The sequence below is a fragment of the Bufo bufo genome, chromosome 9 (genome assembly GCF_905171765.1).
Source record: "Bufo bufo chromosome 9, aBufBuf1.1, whole genome shotgun sequence".
Classification (NCBI taxonomy): domain Eukaryota; kingdom Metazoa; phylum Chordata; class Amphibia; order Anura; family Bufonidae; genus Bufo; species Bufo bufo.
This window is the reverse complement of record NC_053397.1, coordinates 69,625,736-69,645,060: the sequence shown is the minus strand read 5'-3', so window position 1 is coordinate 69,645,060 and position 19,325 is coordinate 69,625,736. Positions and strand designations below refer to the sequence as shown.

The following is a 19,325-nucleotide window of genomic DNA, read 5'->3' as shown; positions in this document are numbered from 1 at the left end:
GCTACCCTTTAAGTTCCTCCCCATAATGCAGTAGTGTGCGGCTGATACAACTTCCTGGAGTGTGTGTGCATGCTGTTCCCAGTTCCCAGTTCCCAGTTCCAAGTTCCCAGTTCCCAGTTCCCAGTCCTCAGTCGTCAGTCGTCTGCAAGATAAGTGCTGTTTATGTATTTATGATTTTGTCTTTTCTGGATCCAGGTGACCCTGACTCCCTCCGTGTCAGTGTAGGGAGCCGGTGGTCGTGTCCCTTCACTATTGTAGGGTCTTCAGGTAATAGATAGCCGAGGAACGTGGATATGCGGCCATCCACCTTTGGGGTGTTCGCATAGGCTGAGCAGTGAGGGAGAGCGGCAGGTCTATTGCAGGGGTCTCCCTTTGTTCCTTAGTTGTGGATCCAGAGTGACATTGTTTATATGGTATTGTCTTGTTTCCTGTACACCATCCGTGACAGGTACACTGGGTGGAGGCATTCTTAGCTGAAACTTATAGCATAGGGATCAGCAATCTCCGGCACTCCAGGTGTTGTGAAACTACATCTCCCATCATGCACACTTGCTTGGCCGTTCTCTGAACTCTCACAAAAGTGAAAGGTGCATACTGGAAGTTGTAGTTTCACAACAGCTGGAGTGCCCGAAGGTTGATGATCTCTGCTATAGGAATATATACTTTAAGGGAAGTAGGAAGCTTATCCTTTGCTTACTTGTGCTTACCTATGAACATTACCATTTCCATCAATTTCCTACTTTTTCATTAGAATCCCAGTGGTTATGAAGGGTCCCATGTTTAATTTTCAGACATCGTCACTAATAATACAATTAGGACTATATTAGGAGACTGTTCTTAATGCAGCTCCATTATATAGGTGAACTTATAATGTCACCATCCTAAATATCTGGACCCTGATAAGCTCAAATGGTTTATTTTATGTGGTTTTCCTTTACCAGACCACCGGTAGACGAGGCCGCGCAATGGAAAGATTCTCTGGAGAAGCTTGTTCAGAACAGCTGTGAGTATCCATCTCCTTCTTCTCTGCTTCCCTCAGCTTCCTGTCTGCATCCCATCAGCAAAGACTAAGCATCATTATGATCCATGCCATTGACCCCATATAGCTTCAAGTCTTTTCCCACAAGCGGCATATTTCTCTAGCTGGAATATCCAGACCTTCCTGTTCTCTATTCTCAGATGACCCTGTCCTGGTTTGGATTCCTGGAAAGGTTTCAGAGGGGACGTCAGGAATCCCGATATGATTTGGTGCTCATAGTTTTAGCTCGTAGTAAACATCACACATATGTTTCATTAGGGTTTAACAGAGATGACTAAATTACCGAAAATGTGAGTCACTTCAAATTCACAAGATGAAAAGAAATGTGTCCTACGGAAATGACCTACTGTTTGAATAACAATTTTACATGAAACATGTTTTTAGATTATTGTTGCTCATTTTTTACATCTTCCATTGAAAAATGTATATATTTATTTATATTTTGAAAATAATATTTTCTAAAATCAAGCAGTTGTTAAATTGGCCACCAAGCCTAAAATGTATCAAAACTTCACGTTCATTGAGAGCAACCACGTGGGCCATAGACACAATAGTCAGGAGGGGACTTCATTGACTTACATGTGAGAGTTTTCTAGGCATGCTCTGTGACCTGTGCAGAGGTCAGGAGGGAACAGATAAGCTTTGATATCATCTATTTTGATTGGAGGATGATGCCTTATCTATATAGATGTGTTATCTGCCATTGTAATTATGCCTGTGATGATAATGTGATGACAAATGAAAAGTTACCTGCACAGAACAGGAGATCTCGGCACATATAAGGCCTAGGGACCAGTACGAAAAATTCATTATTTTAGTTACATTTTAAAAACATAGCTAGTGACATGGAAAATTAAAACAAAACTCAACAAAATTCAATTTTTAACATAAACACGTGATTTAAACAATAGGTCATTTTCTGTTGACACATTCCCTTTAGGCCTATAACTAAAGTATTGTTTGGGGGTGCTAAGTCTCTTTTTTGGGGGCCCAGAAATGTTTTCAAATACCAATTCGATGCAGTCCATAGGGGTATGTGAGATCATTTCCCAGCGGCCTAGTTATGTTAATATATTATTATGATAATTATTATAATTAGATATTATTAGTCACACTATGGCCACATATGCTTAATCATACCGCACTCTCTCTGCCATATATGATTATATTTTACTTTTTCAGTTATGCCATTGCTACATAATTGTTGGATGCAGAAAACTACCTATTTTAAGATTCACATTTTACTTAATGCCAATTAGAGCTACATTCCAGCTCGATAGTCCATAAAAGCTATCACCAGATGAAAATGGAAATAAGAAAAAAATCACGGTCACTAAAGACATCAACCCCCCTCCCCAGCATAAGACATCCACATGCTTCACAAATTACTATATTTTCCCCCTCTGTTCTTTTAATACTGCCTTCAACATCATACCCCTACTTTCGTTTCTAACGAGTGAAAAGTTTACAAAAATTGTATAAAACCACTAAAAAAAATTGCGTAATAGATAATAATTTTTATTTTTTTATCATTTACACAGTTTAAACAGATCTGTTTGCACTAAATATAAATGTATGATGATATCCTAATCTCACATGGACCTAAGTGTAGACAACCATTCTAGGTCTGGCAGGAATTCTCCACCAATATCTCCCTTCAGTAAATTATGCTTTTCGATCCATTGTAAATTTGCTTTCGGCTGTCGTACAAAGGAGTCGTATTTACTGAGCTTAATTGCTCAAACAAAAACAGACGTGATCTGATCACTTGCCCGCTGGCAGCGCAGGATAGATTACAGGGCCTTTCACAGCAAATTGTCATATTTTGCTCTAAATGAATTATAAAACAGCTCAGCAGTTACCATTCATTTAGCCTCAAGGACAAGGAAAGGACTGCATTATATGAAATAGCACATTATTCACCCTATAGGGGAGAAAACTTCCCACGTATACTGTTGTTAACCATGATAATAATGGATTGAAATTCTCCTGTTCACGTGACAACCTGTAATAATAATCAACCTAATGTGTTACATAAACCCACTGAACTCCTATACAAAGCACTGTGCCTAGTCAATGCTACCTAGCATCCTTACTGCGACAATAGGTCTCCACAGAGTCGTCAATGTGATATGAATTATCTGAAACAAGTGGAAAACGTGGGTAGGTTCTCACGCTACTTGTGCAATTTACTGCTTTCTTTGAAGATACTTAATATTGTCAGCTTTAGTACATGGACTATTTTGGGTCATATATATAGCAGATGGCACTAGAAAGGCTGTGGTTGGTAGATGGGATCACCATGACTTTCCCTCTATATCACAACTAAGATGGCCAATTTTCCCACTGCCCAGCATGTACCACAATGAAACGGGGTGAACCCAGCTGTACTGCTTCGCTAGCTATGATTTTATTTAGTGCACCTCAAATAAATCCAGGAAAATGGGAGAACAGGTTCACAACTCATGTTTGCTAGAACATAACCATAGCAGTTTCTACTCTGACAGACAGAGGCACACAGTCGTAATGGTTGCACGTCTGTCTGTCTGGCTGAGGCACAAAGCTTGTAACAATTTCTCTGGTGTGATACACTGTCACCATAGCTGATACACTTCACTCTTTCAGGATGGATAAGAGAGCAGGAAAATGGGAGAGCAGGTTCACAACTCATGTTTGCTAGCACATAGGCATAGAGGTTTCTGCTCTGAGAGACAGAGGCACACTTCTCTCTCTCCGAGTACTTGACTGGATCTTACTCTCAAGATCAGTTCCCAGTTGCCTGCTTCTGCAGTCAGTGTCCAACTGGGGTGTCTGGGGCTCACCAGTAAAATACATTGTTAGGACCCACTGTGAAGCTCCAAAAAATATTACTTGCTCAAACAGTGGCAGCAGCAAGATGCTACAAGGGCCTTGTATTGACTTTTAGTGGGCAGGTCCTTGGGAAAAGGTGTGCAGTCAGAGACATGTTCCACTTGTGCACAGTGTGATGAACTGATGAGCCCCACCAGGGATTTACCTATTCCCCTGTGGGCCATTCCAAGGCTGTCTGCAGTGTGTCTGTGGAGCTCTTGTGCTGTGATCACTACGGTGACCCCAATAGTTCTCACCCCCATTCTGGGGAAAATACAGACATGTTACTTGGGCAAGCTTCTTTCCTTCTCTATCACTCTACAGTATATGGTCCCCATTTTATCAACCATGGGAATTAAAACACATCGATACTATAAATACATAAAAGAACAATATAGAGGAAAATATGGTTGTCAACCATCCTCCACACGTCCAAAATTTATTAAACCATTGGGATAATGCTGGGACCAACTGGCAACTTTGGCCTCGACAGGTATTGCATAACCAAAGATTGCTGTGGTCAGGTGATCTTTTCAATGAAGTATAGGTTCAGATCTGGTAATCATTTGGCCCCTACCTATTAGCCTACACAGAAACTTGGGCTGCAATAAGCATCGCAGCCTCAGGACATAATGGAACTCAATAGGGTAGTAGTGTGGCTCTCAAGTTGCCAAAAACCTAGAATTGCTAAATATCTAGCTTTGTTGGATTTGTGTTAATGATTCTGGCATTGTGGCAACTTGCCAGCTGTGAGTGGCTACACATTATGAAAACATCACCAATTCATGGTGTAAAAATGCAATGTGTAAATGTGCCATTACCTAGATGCTGTATAGTCTATAAACAGCAATTCTAGGTCCCAGAAACTCCTAGACACAATAAAGTAGACCCTAACAAAAAGTATTGTATATACAGTAGTCTAGCTAGCACTCGTCTCTTATGCAGTGGTGCCTATGTCCATAGGTTGCAAAGTGCAAGCCTAGAGTCCAGTGAATGGAAGAGGACCGGCACTCGATTTTGAAAATAATCTTCAGTGCTTTACTACATTATAGTCAACCTAATGATGCGTTTCAGCTCAGCATGAGCTTTTCTGAAATGCTTAACATTGAGTGTTTGAGGAAGGCTCATACTGAGCCAAATGCATCAGAAGTTGACTATTTTTCAAGAAAGCATTGAAAATGATTTGCAATATCGAGTGCTAGTACTCTTCACCTAACAAAAAGTAAACATGGACCCCATTAGACCCACCGATCTACACCATTCCCTCTCCCATTTTAATTATATCTGTCATATTTATTTTTTTGGGAGTATTGGATTGTGGTAATTAATATCACCTTGGTGTCCCTATTTAAACTTTTCACTGTGTATTCAATTACCCCTTAATTCCACATTTTTGTTCCCTGTACTGCCTACTTTTACCTGTGCTTAAAATAGGGTTGCTAGGCATGGTCCGTCTATCTGTTGATAGACGGAGCACGCAGCGTGCAGGGTCACATTACTGACAGCCAGGGACTGTAAGTAAATGATTAAAGCCAGGTCCTCCCCAGCAGCTGATAACAGTGCCTGGGCTGTGTGCACCTCTCCCTGTCCCTGCACTTGGCAGACGCTCCCTCACTCAGCAGAGCTGGAGAATGCAGAGTTGAAGCAGCGCAGACCAGGGAAGGGAGATCTGCCATCTGCTCAGTGTATAAATGAAAGCAACATGTGGTAAGAGGACCCCTTTGTGCTGCAGGAGATTAATCCTTTAGGGGGGAGGGCTCTGGTTACTGACACTTTTGGGGGGCTATTGTTACTGGCTAGTGAGGGCAGGCGGGATTAGCCTCAGGGTGAGGGCAGTGGCGGCCATCTTAACTGAATAGTGAAATTGCAGTTTTATGCAGACTGGTTGCTAAGGGCTGAATCTTATTAAATATGGGGTAAGTCAGTCTAATAGTAACTGATTCTGGAATATCATGTTATTAGTAACTACATATATGAAAATTTAAATTAGGGTCTAAATGTGACAGTTATCCTTTAAGAAATGAATGGTCCACTTGATTTTTCTTTCCATCCCTTGTAGAATAGAAGGGCATCATGATCCTCTGTCTCTTTTCCCCTTTGTTGCAATGCTCATGGAGGAGAGCCTTACATACATTTTTCTCCATGCTGTCTGAACTAAAATGTGGTCATCCTGATCCGAGCCCCCTCATCCTGATGCATAATACTGTGTCAGTGCCATTTGAAGTGCTTTTTTTTTTTACCATTCCCTCTCCCACTACTTGATTTTCCCCATTGCTCACTTCCCGATTTTCCCCATTTCTTTTCATCGCTTTTAGAAGAGAAAATCAACATGATTATGAACCTCTATCTGTTTTCCTGTTGAATGCCTAATGAAGAAGAGCCATACTTAGGCTTTCTCCATGTAGTGAGAACTAGAATGTGGTCATCCTGAGCGGAGCCCCTCATCCTGATGCATGATACGTATGCCCTTGTATGCATCTATGGTCATCCAAGCCTTTGTGAAGGTTTGCTGTGTTCCAAAAAGATTTTCAGATGAGGTTCCATCATCCTCCTGTTTCCCAGCACTCTACCATTTCAGGGTGAAGTCCACTCACAACCTATCAGACTGATCTTCCCATATATTCACAGAAATAGCCATTTCAAGGGAGCAGCATTCACAATGTATGCTTCCTTGTATTACAGGAATTCATTTCTTTCATAATAAACTGGTCAATCAGGGAAGAGGAGTAGACGTATGCCCACCCCTGAATACTGCTCCAAAACAGAGAATTGCACGTAAAAAAAGAGGGGCAGTGACTTGGTATAACTTAATTTTAAATAATATTCTTAGATAAAATATATAGGCCCCTACTTAACAAACGACACAAAGAAACAAAAAACTTGTGTGGCGGGCCCAGAGCTCAACTGGCCATCGATATAGGACCGTCTAAAGCGCTGGGTGGCACGTTAAAGTGGCTGGATGGGTACCGAGTATGACTACTTGACACAAACAAACATTCATAATTGTTGTGTCTCCATTGTGGAAAAAAGTTTCTGCAATGGAACAAAGTGTTGCGGATGGCACCTTACGCGGACTAATGGGTGGCTGGTGAAGAAAAGACCTGAGGGAGGGAAGCTGACCCTACCACACCCTACTTGGCTTAGTCCACCCTATAGAATCCTAGGTGCAGGGTCCAAAAAGCCCCGCAAGGGGTGGCCCCGGCTGGAACTTGAACCTATGCTAGAAACCCTATAGAGGCCCTATCCAAAATAAAAGGATAGCTGAAGGGGAATGGCTTATGGGGCCAAACCTAGGAAAGGTATAAAGCAAAAAGGGGTAAACTGTGGGTGTACCAACGCGTTTCATTTATATGAGCACCTAGATTCTTCAGGAGACACGGGGCAAACGGATCAACAGGTTAGTACCACAAGGCGGCGTACGGCACAGCACTGATGTTTAACCTAAAAATAGAACAAATAAGAAAAAATCTAGTAAGAATAGTAACAAAACACCTCAGACCCAATCAGCTCAAGGTGAAAGGGGAGGTGACACTTACTTTGAATGGCCGTTGTCAGTGTATGGCTGTGTACCAGGGGGTGGGTATCACCAAGGTGATGGTGTCCCTGCTAAGAAAATAGTCCGGCAGCATCTATGGCTAGAGAGCCAGAATATAAAGAGGGGCTGGGCGGAGCTAGCGCATCCAGCGTTCCCAGTCTTCACGCGACAGGGCGCCAGGTGACGACGTAATGGTGCGCGCCCGGCGCTCCCGACAGCACGTGATCGGACGCCGGGCGATGACGTAACCGCGCACCAGGAATCGCGGGTGCGCGTGCTTGCACCCTCAGGTCATTGAAACTGGCAACCCGAAGGATGCCGGGATGTGGAGCAATGACGGCATAAGAGACGTTCAGAGCCAATGCAATGACCACCGATGATGCACACCATAGGGAGCATAAGTTAATGCTCTATATGGCACGTAGTGTGGAGAGTGCCTCCTGGTGGCTAAAAATGGTATAGGAGGCCAGTAAGGAGGGCAATGCTCCACTAGTAAAATACAAAAGTGGGGGGAGGAGCACCTCAATCAAGTATACGAGAGCCGTGCTGCCACTCCAACCTCTTGGGTACATATATGCTGAGGGAATGGTGTAAGACAGCCCTCAAAGCAGACCATGAATAGGGGTATTAATTGTCAGGAAAAAAGAAACAATGGCCCAAACAGGGGGAGTGGTGTCTGCCCTAACATAAAAATACTAGGGTCAGAAGTGAACGCCCACGGAAAATTGCAACACGTAAAAGAGTCATAAGAAGCAGCCAAAGTTGAGATGCTCATTCAGACCATGAGGGGTAGGAGTGTTGAGTTTGAATATCCATCCGCACTCTTTCTGGAGGATGAGCTTGTCCCAATCTCCCCCCGTTTCGTTTTTTTAACGTGCTCGGTAGCCATAAATCGGACTGATGAAGTACGGCCATTGTGGGAAGATTGTACATGACGTGCTATGGGAGTATCCATCTTGTTGTGTATGTCGCTAACATGTTCACACATGCGTTTACGCAACTCCCTTTGGGTCTTACCCACGTAGCGTAAGCCGCATATACAGGTGAGTAGATAAATTACACCGGTAATGCGACAATTAATGAAATCCCGTATGTAGTAGATGGTTTCAGCGGGATCCTCTCTGAAAGATTTGCCTTGTACGAGAAAGTCACAGAAGCTGCAGTGGCCACACCTATAACAACCTGTCACGAGCCTGTCGAGCCACGTGCCGGGTCTACCCGGGGGACTAAAATGGCCGTGTACCAGTCTGTCCCTTAAGTTGCTGCCTCTCCTAAAGGTCACAGAGACGTGGGGACTGAGGACTTCGGCCAAGTCCGGGTCCATCAGTAGGGTATCCCAGTGGCGTTCAAGAACGCTTTTTACCTGAGATGCAGCCGCATCAAAGGTTCCTATAATTCGTACATTTTTTGGGGATCCTTGTGCTGCATGTATGATGGGATGCAGAAGAGCAGTGCATGTTAGCCCCTGTGCTCGTTGGTAGGCAGATCTTAGGGTCTTATCCGGATACCCCCGTTCTAGGAATCTAGTCCTCAAGTCCCTCGCCTGACGTTTGAAGTCACCCTTTTCTGAACAGTTCCGTTTCAATCTCAGATACTGTCCCGTAGGTATCCCCCTCTTAAGGGGGACAGAATGACAGCTAACCCATCTAAGGAGAGAGTTTGTCGCTGTTGGTTTGCGATATATGCTCGTCATCAGGCCCCCTCGTTGTCCCTAGAAATAGAGACATCCAAAAAGGGGAGGCAATCTCTCACGATTACAGAAGTGAATCTAAGGTTAAAGGCATTGTGGTTTAAGCTCAAAGACAAACCTATTGAATTCCCCCTCTGGCCCGCTCCATAGTATGAAGATGTCATTAATGTAGCGAGACCAGAGGGCAATGTAGTCCGTGTGCCAATGTGATGGTTCCCCAAATACTACAGACTCTTCCCACCAGCCCAGGAGCAAATTCGCATAGGACGGCGCACACAAGCTGCCCATAGCGGTGCCCCTGAGCTGGTGGTACAGCCGGCCATCAAACAAAAATAAGTTACTGGATAACACAAAGTTCAACAGTCCAAGGTGTTATGCATCGAGAACTGTTGGACCCTAGTCTTCAGAAAATGTGCCGTAGCCTCCAGGCCCTTCTCATGAGGGATAGAATAATAGAGTGCCTCTACATCGATAGAGGCCAGGAACCATTCTGGTGCGACACAAATATCCTCCAGTTTGCCGAGGAGATCCCCTGTATCCCTCACGTAGGAGGGTAGGGACTGCACAAAAGGGCCTAAAATTTGATCCACGTAAATGCCACAATGTTGTGACAAGCTACCCACCCTGGAGACAATGGAGCGCCCCTTAATGGGGGAGGTCCCCTTGTGGACCTTCGGTAAACAATAAAAGGTAGCCGTAACAGGATGGCGGGGGTAAAGGAACTCATATTCCTCATTATTGATCAAACTGTCAGATTTGGCTTGCAGTAGAATCTGCCGGAGTGTCCCCTGAAGTCTGCCCGTGGGATCGCCAGGGAGGATTTTGTAGCTGGTTCTATCCTTAAGAATGGTCAGACACATTTCTTTATAAGCTGAGGTGTCTATGACAACTACGTTGCCTCCCTCATATGAGGGTTTGATTATGATGTTTTTATCTGTCTCTAGAGCTTTAATGGCATATCTCTCTTCCTTACTACAGTTATACCTTGGGGGAATAGGACTGAGGGCGGAGAGTTCGGATGTGGTGTGTTTAAGGAAGACGTCAATACACAAAACGTCTCCTAATGGGGGCATCTTAGTGCTTTTATTTTTCAGTGAAGTGAAGAGACTCACCCCCTGGGCGTTAGTCGGTGTGATGTCAAGGTTAAAAAGCAAGCTGACGTCACTCAAAATCTCTACCAGGATGCCTAATTCTCAGCTTTCTTTCTTATCCCTCAATTTATGATACTTATGCCACCTCAGCTTTCGAGCAAAAAGGTGGAGATCACGCGTCCAACGGAACAGATCAAATCCGGTAGTGGGGACAAAGGAGAGGCCTCGTCTGAGTAGTTTGGTCTCGATTTCTGTCAGGGAACGAGAAGATAAGTTAATGACTAGTTTATCAGTTGTCGTTATTAATGAATTACTGATGATTGGGTATTCCGGTTTCTCAGCGGGTAATGCGTTCCCTGATCTAAAAAAGGGGATGTCGAGGGGGTGGGGCGTGGACTGGGGGGGCTTAGCCAGTTGGTTGTTCCTAAAATGACCACCATGTCCTCTGGCTCTAAAGCCTCCCCGCCCACGACCTCTAGTCTTTGGGTGTCTTTCCCTCTCAGTATCAGAGGCCTCAGTTTCAGTAGAGAGATCGGTGTTCTGAACTGAATCGGGATTTGTTAAGAACAGATACACCTTATTATCTTTAAAGTCTTGAAAGTCCTGTGCTGTGATCGCTACGGTAAGCCCCATAGTTCTCACCCCCATTCTGGGAATAAACAGACGTGTTACTTGGGGAAGCTTCTTTCCTTCTCTATCACTCTACAGTATTTGGTCCCCATTTTATCAACCATGGGAATTAAAACACAGGGATACTATAGATACATAAAAAAACAATATAGAGGAAAATATGGTTGTCAACCATCCTCCACACGTTCAAAATCTATTAAACCATTGGGATAATGCTGGGACCAACCGGCAACTTTGGCCTCAACAGGTATTGCATGACCAAATTCACAGTAAAAAAGTCACTAGTATACGTATCTGTATCTGTAATCTTGCGCTGCAGGTTTTCAATGCGATGTGGGAAGATCACAGAAGCAAATAAATCAAGAAAGTGGAAAACTGGGCTGCTTGATATACTTCTTCCCTTCTTGGTATGGGTTACAAAAGGCACGGGGAAGGATCTGCAAGGGGTATACCCGAGGATTCCTCCTCTCTCCAACACTCCTGTGAGTAATTAAAGGTCACAACAATAGGGAGGCCCAGACTGCCACCATCACATGCAAAGATTTATTGTACTTACAACAGTATCTCTGATAAAACGCATAAAACAATGGTATGCACAATTCGGTATCGCCCGACCCGGGTTTCGCTGTCACGCTTCGTCAGGAGCGAACATCTTAGCATCAGAAACCAATCTTAAATACTATTAAAAGGCACACCCTTTCCCTGCGTCACCACTCAGGGTCACGCCTCCTTTGTTACAATATAAAAATACATCAAAATTTATCATAAAAGAAGTGTATAAATAGTTTCAATAAAAGTCAACAGATTCACAGTATCAAAATACATAAAACAAATAAAACCATCTTTCTAGTACTCTCTCCTAATAGATCTAAACCCACCTCTTTCAATACCCCTCCACACTTCTATCTCAGGCCAGCCCCCTCTAGCTGGTCACAGCCGCTCTGCTCAATCATCTCATTCATTCTGTCACATGACTCGACTCATTAGACCTTCAATCCACCTCTCATCCTATCCCGGTTAGGAAGAACTCCTCCCATCACAGGTCCTACCTGGTCACAGGTAAAAGAAGTGGACGATGTACAATACCCCTCCACACTTCTATCTCAGGCCGGCCCCTTCTAGCTGGTCACAGCGGCTCTGCTCAATCACCTCATTCATTCTGCCACATGACTTGACTAGTCAGCCCCAGACTACTTAGTCAGACCTTCAATCCACCTCTCATCCTATCCCGGTTAGGAAGAACTCCTCCCATCACAGGTCCTACATGGTCACAGGTAAGAGAAGTGGAGGATGTACAATAGACCGGACTATATGATGCAAGGTCCGTGAGGTTGTAAAGTGCCCAAATTGTACGTCCATTCCACCTCTTTTTTGTTGATTTTGGCACAGAAGTCCCCCCACGTCAGTGTGTTTTAACTAGTTCTACACCAGTGAACCTTAATCCTTAAATTTGTCTTAAATTTGCACCCACAAAAAGGCCGAATAAGTTTGAAGCTTTCCTTGATATCCACAAATATATAAGAAAACTGAACATCACTAAATATTTTATAAATAACCAGGCAGCGCCTATTAAAAATGCTGAAATGGCTACGGGGACTGTTCATACACAGTTACGTGATAAGTCAAAATTCTTCCCAGTTATTAAAGAGAATAACTGTGTAGAGAGTTTCAAAAGAGGTCTGATACGAGAACTTGAAAGATCAGACACTAAACCAAGGTCTCAAGGTATTTTAATTTTACACAGGAGAAAAATTGGCACTCAAAAATCTGGAGACTAATGAAAAAATTGTGATTAAACCAGCAGATAAAGGGGGAGGGGTGGTTATTATGGATGTAGAAAATTATAACAAATAAATACCTAGGCTCCTTGCAGATGGGGATACTTATCGGAAACTAAAAAGTAATCCGGTCATTGAATTTCAGAAAAATAAATTCAAACTCCTCCAAGATGGCTCTGATGAGGGTACCCTAAATAAGAAAGAATTTGACTATCTGCAGATTAAACATCCAGTTACACCGGTCATCTACCACCTCCCAAAAATCCACAAAAGTCTTAGCTATCCTCCCGGGAGACCTATAGTCTCAGGAATAAATTTGGTGACTAGTAGGCTGTCGGAGTATGTTGATTTTTTCCTCCAGAGTTCTGTTTCGCAGATTCTCTTGTATTTGAGGGGATTCTGGAAGTGTAATACAGCTGGTGAATGATATGGGGCCCATTGGAGATAATATATTTTTGGCCACTGTTGATGTCACCTCACTCTACACCGTCATTCCCAAGGATTTGGGACTGAGGGGTGTAGAGCAGGCCCTCAGCAGGAACCCCAATATGAATCCTGTCCAAAGGGACTTCATACTAAAATGTACCAATTTTTGTTTGTGCCATAATTATTTTATTTTTGAGAGCACTTTTTACTTGCAGTGCACCAGGACCGCGATGGGGGCGAAATTCTCCCCCAGCTTCGCAAATCTTTTTATGGCCTCATAGGAGGAAGATAACATCAGCCCGGTGCTAAGTAAAACACTGGAAAAGGGTGAACTGATTACCTGGCGCAGATATATTGATGACTGCCTACTAGTCTGGAGAGGAGAGAGGCAAAGTCTGGAGGATTTTATTGCCAAACTAAATATCAATGACTGGAACCTTTATTTTACCAGTACTATTAGTGCCAGTACGGTAGATTTTCTAGACCTGACTATTTTTGTGGAGGAGGGCAGGCTAAAAACGAAGAAGTTTTCTAAAGTCACCGATGTAAATGCTTACATCAATATGTCAAGTTGCCATCATAACCCCTGGCTTAGAAATATCCCTAAAGGGCAGTTCAAGAGAATTTATCGGAACTGTACCGATGAAAAAGTGTTTCAAGAACAGATTCACAATATTAAAGAAAGGTTTTTGGAGAAGGGATATACGGATAAAGATCTGACTAGGTGTATAGAAGAGATCGAGGGAAGTGGAAAGGAAAAGAGTGGTGCAAAAAAAGATAGGACTATAGACTATAGATTCAGTTTTATTACCCAGTTCAACACTAACGCAGGAAAAAAAGCGATCCGCAAAAATTGGGGTATTCTCAAAAATGACCCCTTTCTAGGGGAAGTTCTCCCTGAACACCCTCTGGTTATTTTCAAAAAAGCCCCTAACCTACGGCAACACCTGGTACATAGTGCCGAATGCAAATCAATAGATAAGCAAAAAACAAATAAGTTCTCCTGGTGCGGTTTTTGTCTTCCCTGCAAAAACAGAGGGAAGTCAGATAAGGGGAGCAATGTTCAGTCTATTAATTCAGGAAAAAATCAACAGGACTTTAAAATCAAGGGGAGTATCACATGCGAGAGCATAGGAGTGATTTATGTGCTGGAATGCCCATGTGGCCTCCAGTACGTATGGAGGACCACCAGAAAATTAAAGATAAGGGTACAGGAGCATATTCGCAACATAAAAAAAGGCCTGGAGACCCATAGTGTACCCCTACATTTCAATAAATGTCATCAAAAGAATCCCAAAGGATTAAGGTTCACTGGTGTAGAACTAGTTAAAACACACTGACGTGGGTGGGACTTCTGTGCCAAAATCAACAAAAAAGAGGTGGAATGGATGTACAATTTGGGCACTTTGCAACCTCACGGACTGAACATCGAGTGCGATTTAAAACCTTGCATCGTATAGTCCGGTCTATTGTACATCCTCCACTTCTCTTACCTGTGACCAGGTAGGACCTGTGATGGGAGGAGTACTTCCTAACCGGGATAGGATGAGAGGTGGATTGAAGGTCTGATGTAGTAGTCCGGGGCTGACTAGTCAAGTCATGTGACAGAATGAATGAGGTGATTGAGCAGAGCCGTTGTGACCAGCTAGAAGGGGCCGGCCTGAGATAGAAGTGTGGAGGGGTATTGTACATCCTCCACTTCTTTTACCTGTGACCAGGTAGGACCTGTGATGGGAGGAGTTCTTCCTAACCGGGATAGGATGAGAGGTGGATTGAAGGTCTGATGTAGTAGTCCGGGGCTGACTAGTCAAGTCATGTGACAGAATGAATGAGGTGATTGAGCAGAGCCGCTGTGACCAGCTAGAAGGGGCCGGCCTGAGATAGAAGTGTGGAGGGGTATTGTACATCCTCCACTTCTTTTACCTGTGACCAGGTAGGACCTGTGATGGGAGGAGTGCTTCCTAACCGGGATAGGATGAGAGGTGGATTGAAGGTCTGACGAGTCGAGTCATGTGACAGAATGAATGAGGTGATTGAGCAGCCGCTGTGATGAGCTAGAGGGGGCTGGCCTGAGATAGAAGTGTGGAGGGGTATTGAAAGAGGTGGGTTTAGATCTATTAGGAGCGAGTAATAGAAAGATGGTTTTATTTGTTTTATGTATTTTGATACTGTGAATCTGTTGACTTTTATTGAAACTATTTATACACTTCTTTTATGATAAATTTTTATGTATTTTTAAATTGTATTTTTATATTGTAACAAAGGAGGTGTGACCCTGAGTGGTGACGCAGGGAAAGGGTGAAGCAGCGCGGTTTTCCACTTTCTTGATTTAATTGCATGACCAAAGATTGCTGTGGTCAGGTGATCTTCTTAATGAAGTATAGGTTCAGATCTAGTAATTATTTGGCCCCTACCTATTAGCCTACACAGAAACTTGGGCTGCAATAAGCATGGCAGCCTCAGGACATAATGGAACTCAATGGGGTAGTAGTGTGGCTCTCAATTTGCCACAACCCTAGAATTGCTAAACATCTAGCTTTGTTAGATTTTGTTAATGATTCTGGCATTGTGGCAACGTGCCAGCTGTAAGTTGCTACACATTTTGAAAACATCACCAATTCATGGTGTAAAAATGCAATGTGTAAATGTGCCATTACCTAGGTCCCAGAAACTCCTAGACACAATAAAGTAGACCCTAACAAAAAGTATTGTATATACAGTAGTCTAGCTAGCACTCGTCTCCTATGCAGTGGTGCCTATGTCCATAGGTTGCAAAGTGCAAGCCTAGAGTTCAGTGAGTGGAAGAGGACCGTCACTCGATTTTGAAAATAATCTTCAGTGCTTTACTACATTATAGTCAACCTAATGATGTGTTTCAGCTCAGCATGAGCTTTTCTGAAATGCTTAACATTGAGTGTTTGAGGAAGGCTCATACTGAGCCAAACACATCAGAAGTTGACTATTTTTCAGGAAAGCATTGAAAATTATTTGCAATATCGAGTGCTAGTACACTTCACCTAACAAAAAGTAAACATGGACCCCATTAGACCCATCGATCTACACCATTCCCTCTCCCATTTAAGAAATGAATGGTCCACTTGATTTTTCTTTCCATCCCTTGTAGAATAGAAGGGCATCATGATCCTCTGTCTCTTTTCCCCTTTGTTGCAATGCTCATGGAGAAGAGCCTTACATACATTTTTCTCCATGTTGTCTGAACTAAAATGTGGTCATCTTGATCCGAGCCCCCTCATCCTGATGCATAATAATGTGTGAGTGCCATTTGAGGTGCTTTGCTTATACCATTCCCTCTCCCACTACTTGATTTGCCCCATTGCTCACTTCTCGATTTTCCCCATTTCTTTCCATTGCTTTTAGAAGAGAAAGACAACATGATCATGAACCTCTATCTGTTTTCCTGTTGGTTGCCCAATGAAGAAGAGCCTTACTTAGGCTTTTTCCATGTAGTGAGAACTAGAATGTGGTCATCGTGAGTAGAGCCCCTCATCCTGATGCATGATACGTATGCCCTTGTATCCATCTATGGTGATCCAAGCCTTTGTGAAGTTTGCTGTGTGCCAAAAAGATTTTCAGATGAGGTTCCATCATCCTCCTGTTTCCCAGCACTCTACTATTTCAGGGTGAAGTCCACTCACAACCTATCAGACTAATCTTCCCATATATTCACAGAAATAGCCATTTCAAGGGAGCAGCATTCACTATGTATGCTTCCTTGTATTACAGGAATACATTTCTTTCATCGCCTGCTGGTTTTAGAAATATTAAGTATCTAGATTTCCAATTACTAAGTTAAAAATACATGGGCGCAGAAATCCTACATCTGGAATTCACCAATATGTCATGCTGTTTGCTAGGATTCAGTTTTTAAGTGTAATTTATTTCCCAAGCATATGTGTGGTCCTTGTGTCAAGAGAGGGAGAACTCTAGCTCGGCCCTCTCAACAGTGTATTTATATCCTAGGTGTATGTAGACATCACTTTTAATCTCCTCACGTTCTTGCCGAGGGCAGTGTGGTAGGTTTTGAATAATGATGGACCAATATGCAAGATTGCTAGTGCAATTAATAACTATTTAACACATATAAACACATATGTCACACTTATGGAAATTAGCCTCTGCTTCCTAACCCTACCAAACAGAACAACACAGCAGATGGAATCCTTTTTGATTATTCTAGGGTCGTTGATCGAGGGAGTTATTCTGATTGCCTGATTGAGAGTCGGAAGGAATTTTTGCCCCTAAAATTGGCTTCTACCTCATGAGGTTTTTTGCCTTCGTCTGGATCAACTTTGCACGATAACTGTCTGAAGTGGATGGACGGTTGTTGTTTTTCAGCCTATATTACTATGTATTTTTTTTTTTTTTAATACTTGCATTTCCTGTGAAATAACAATTTTGGGGCATCTTTTCTCTGCACTGTGACGTTCCTCTGTTATTTCTACTAGAAATGTATGAATAATTGACAGCTGACATTGACAATTGACAGGCTTACATTGTCCAATCAGTGCTGATAGTGCCAGACTGTGAAGGGACACACCCCCTTTGACAAGGTAAATAGTAACACAATGGCTGTCAATTTATTCCTAAATCTTTAGAAGGAATAACAGAGGAACAGCACAATACTAGTGCTCCTGAATTGTTGTTTTAGCGGGAATACAAGGGTTTACAAAACAGACACGTCTGGAAAAATGACATGTCATCATGAATGACTCAGCTTCATCATTGTAATATAAAAATGGTGAGCAGTAAAAGCCCATATCTGGATGTCCACTGGAGTTGATTCTCTAGTTGCAATTTAGTCCAAAACGGCCAATAAAAACAGTACTATTCTAGGTATCATAGTAGGGAAATTTAAACATTTCCCTTAAAGATGTTTTCCCACAAAAATATTCTACATTTTTAAAACCAGCACCTGGCTCTGAATACAATTTTTTTTAATTTAAGGTACTTTCACACTAGCGTTAGAGGAATACGGAAATCCGTGTGCAAACGAATAACATTTGTTTCCGGATCTGGATCCGTCTGACAAATGCATTGAAATACCGGATCCGTCTCTCCGGTGTCATCCGGAAAAACGGATCCTGTATTTATTCTTTTCACATTTATAAAGGTCTGGAAACCGGATCTGTTTTTCCGGAACACTTGATACCGGCATTAATACATTTCAATGGAAAATTATGCCGGATCTGGCATTAAAGGGAACCTGTCATGTGGATATTTGATTATAATCTAACAAATTATATACAATCATTAACTACTAAAAAGTACCTTAGATGTATTCACTTACTGGTGTGACAGATGGTTACCTCATAATATACACACAAAGATGCCACATGCCGCATGCTAATGAGCTGATTTGAGTCCAGCGTGATGTCCGTGAGTCCAGCGTATATTTAATTCAGAGCTATAGCCACTCCCCTGCCCACCTGCTGCTGATTCATATGGAAAATAACTGTCAATCAGCAGCAGGTAGGCGGGGAGAGTCAGGAGCTCATGAATATTCAGGACTCATCATTATGAGCTGGAGCTTTTCAATACAAGATGTTGGCAGATTGACTGGGTCAATTAAAGAAAGTGACCCAGCATTGTGCTAAGAGAATCAGTCACTTATTTATGTTGCCCTTAGTTAGGACTCCATAAAACTGGTGACAGGTTCCCTTTAAGGCAAGTGTTCCGGAATTTTGGCCGGAGAAAATACTGCAGCATTCTGCGGTATTTTCTTTGGCCAAATACCATAAAAGTGACTAAACTGAAGACATCCTGATGCATACTGAACGGAATGCTTTCCATTCAGAATGCATTAGGACAAAACTAAAGCGTTTTTATTCAGATATTGAGCCCCTAGGATGGAATTCAATACCGGAAAACTTTAACGCTAGTGTGAAAGTACACTTAGCCACTTATTATTCACTGAAAAATATCTGTATAGCGCCACCTGCTGTTTGCGCTTTTTCTGCATTCTGTGTCCAGCTCACTGAGATTGACATACATGCTCAATTCCATCCTTTAATTGCCACTAGCTACAGCAGACAGGACACATCCCCTGAGAAAATGCACACCCCCTAAACTGCCAGTTTAAAAATAAATTGAGCAGAACAATTGAAGCAATGAATGAGGAGATTTCTGGATCCATGTGAGGTACAGGGCTGGTTCTAAGTTTGTTGGGCTGTCGTACTAAATAATGTCTTATTTTCATTTTTTGCATTACTCATGGGATAACCTCTTTAATGGTTGGACTTCATAAGCAGAAGTTATGAGGCCTATG

The 19,325-nt window shown here is 42.7% G+C and overlaps 1 protein-coding gene across 1 annotated transcript in view; it reads left to right on the top strand.

Annotated features, from left to right (window-relative positions):
• RGS5 (regulator of G protein signaling 5) overlaps window positions 1-19,325 on the top strand; it is a 133,608-nt gene that overhangs the window by 64,603 nt on the left and 49,680 nt on the right. Inside the window, exon 3 of the mRNA XM_040408464.1 lies at window positions 942-1,003. Coding sequence (XP_040264398.1) covers window positions 942-1,003 — 62 coding nt within the window. The remainder of the gene's footprint in view (window positions 1-941; window positions 1,004-19,325) is intronic.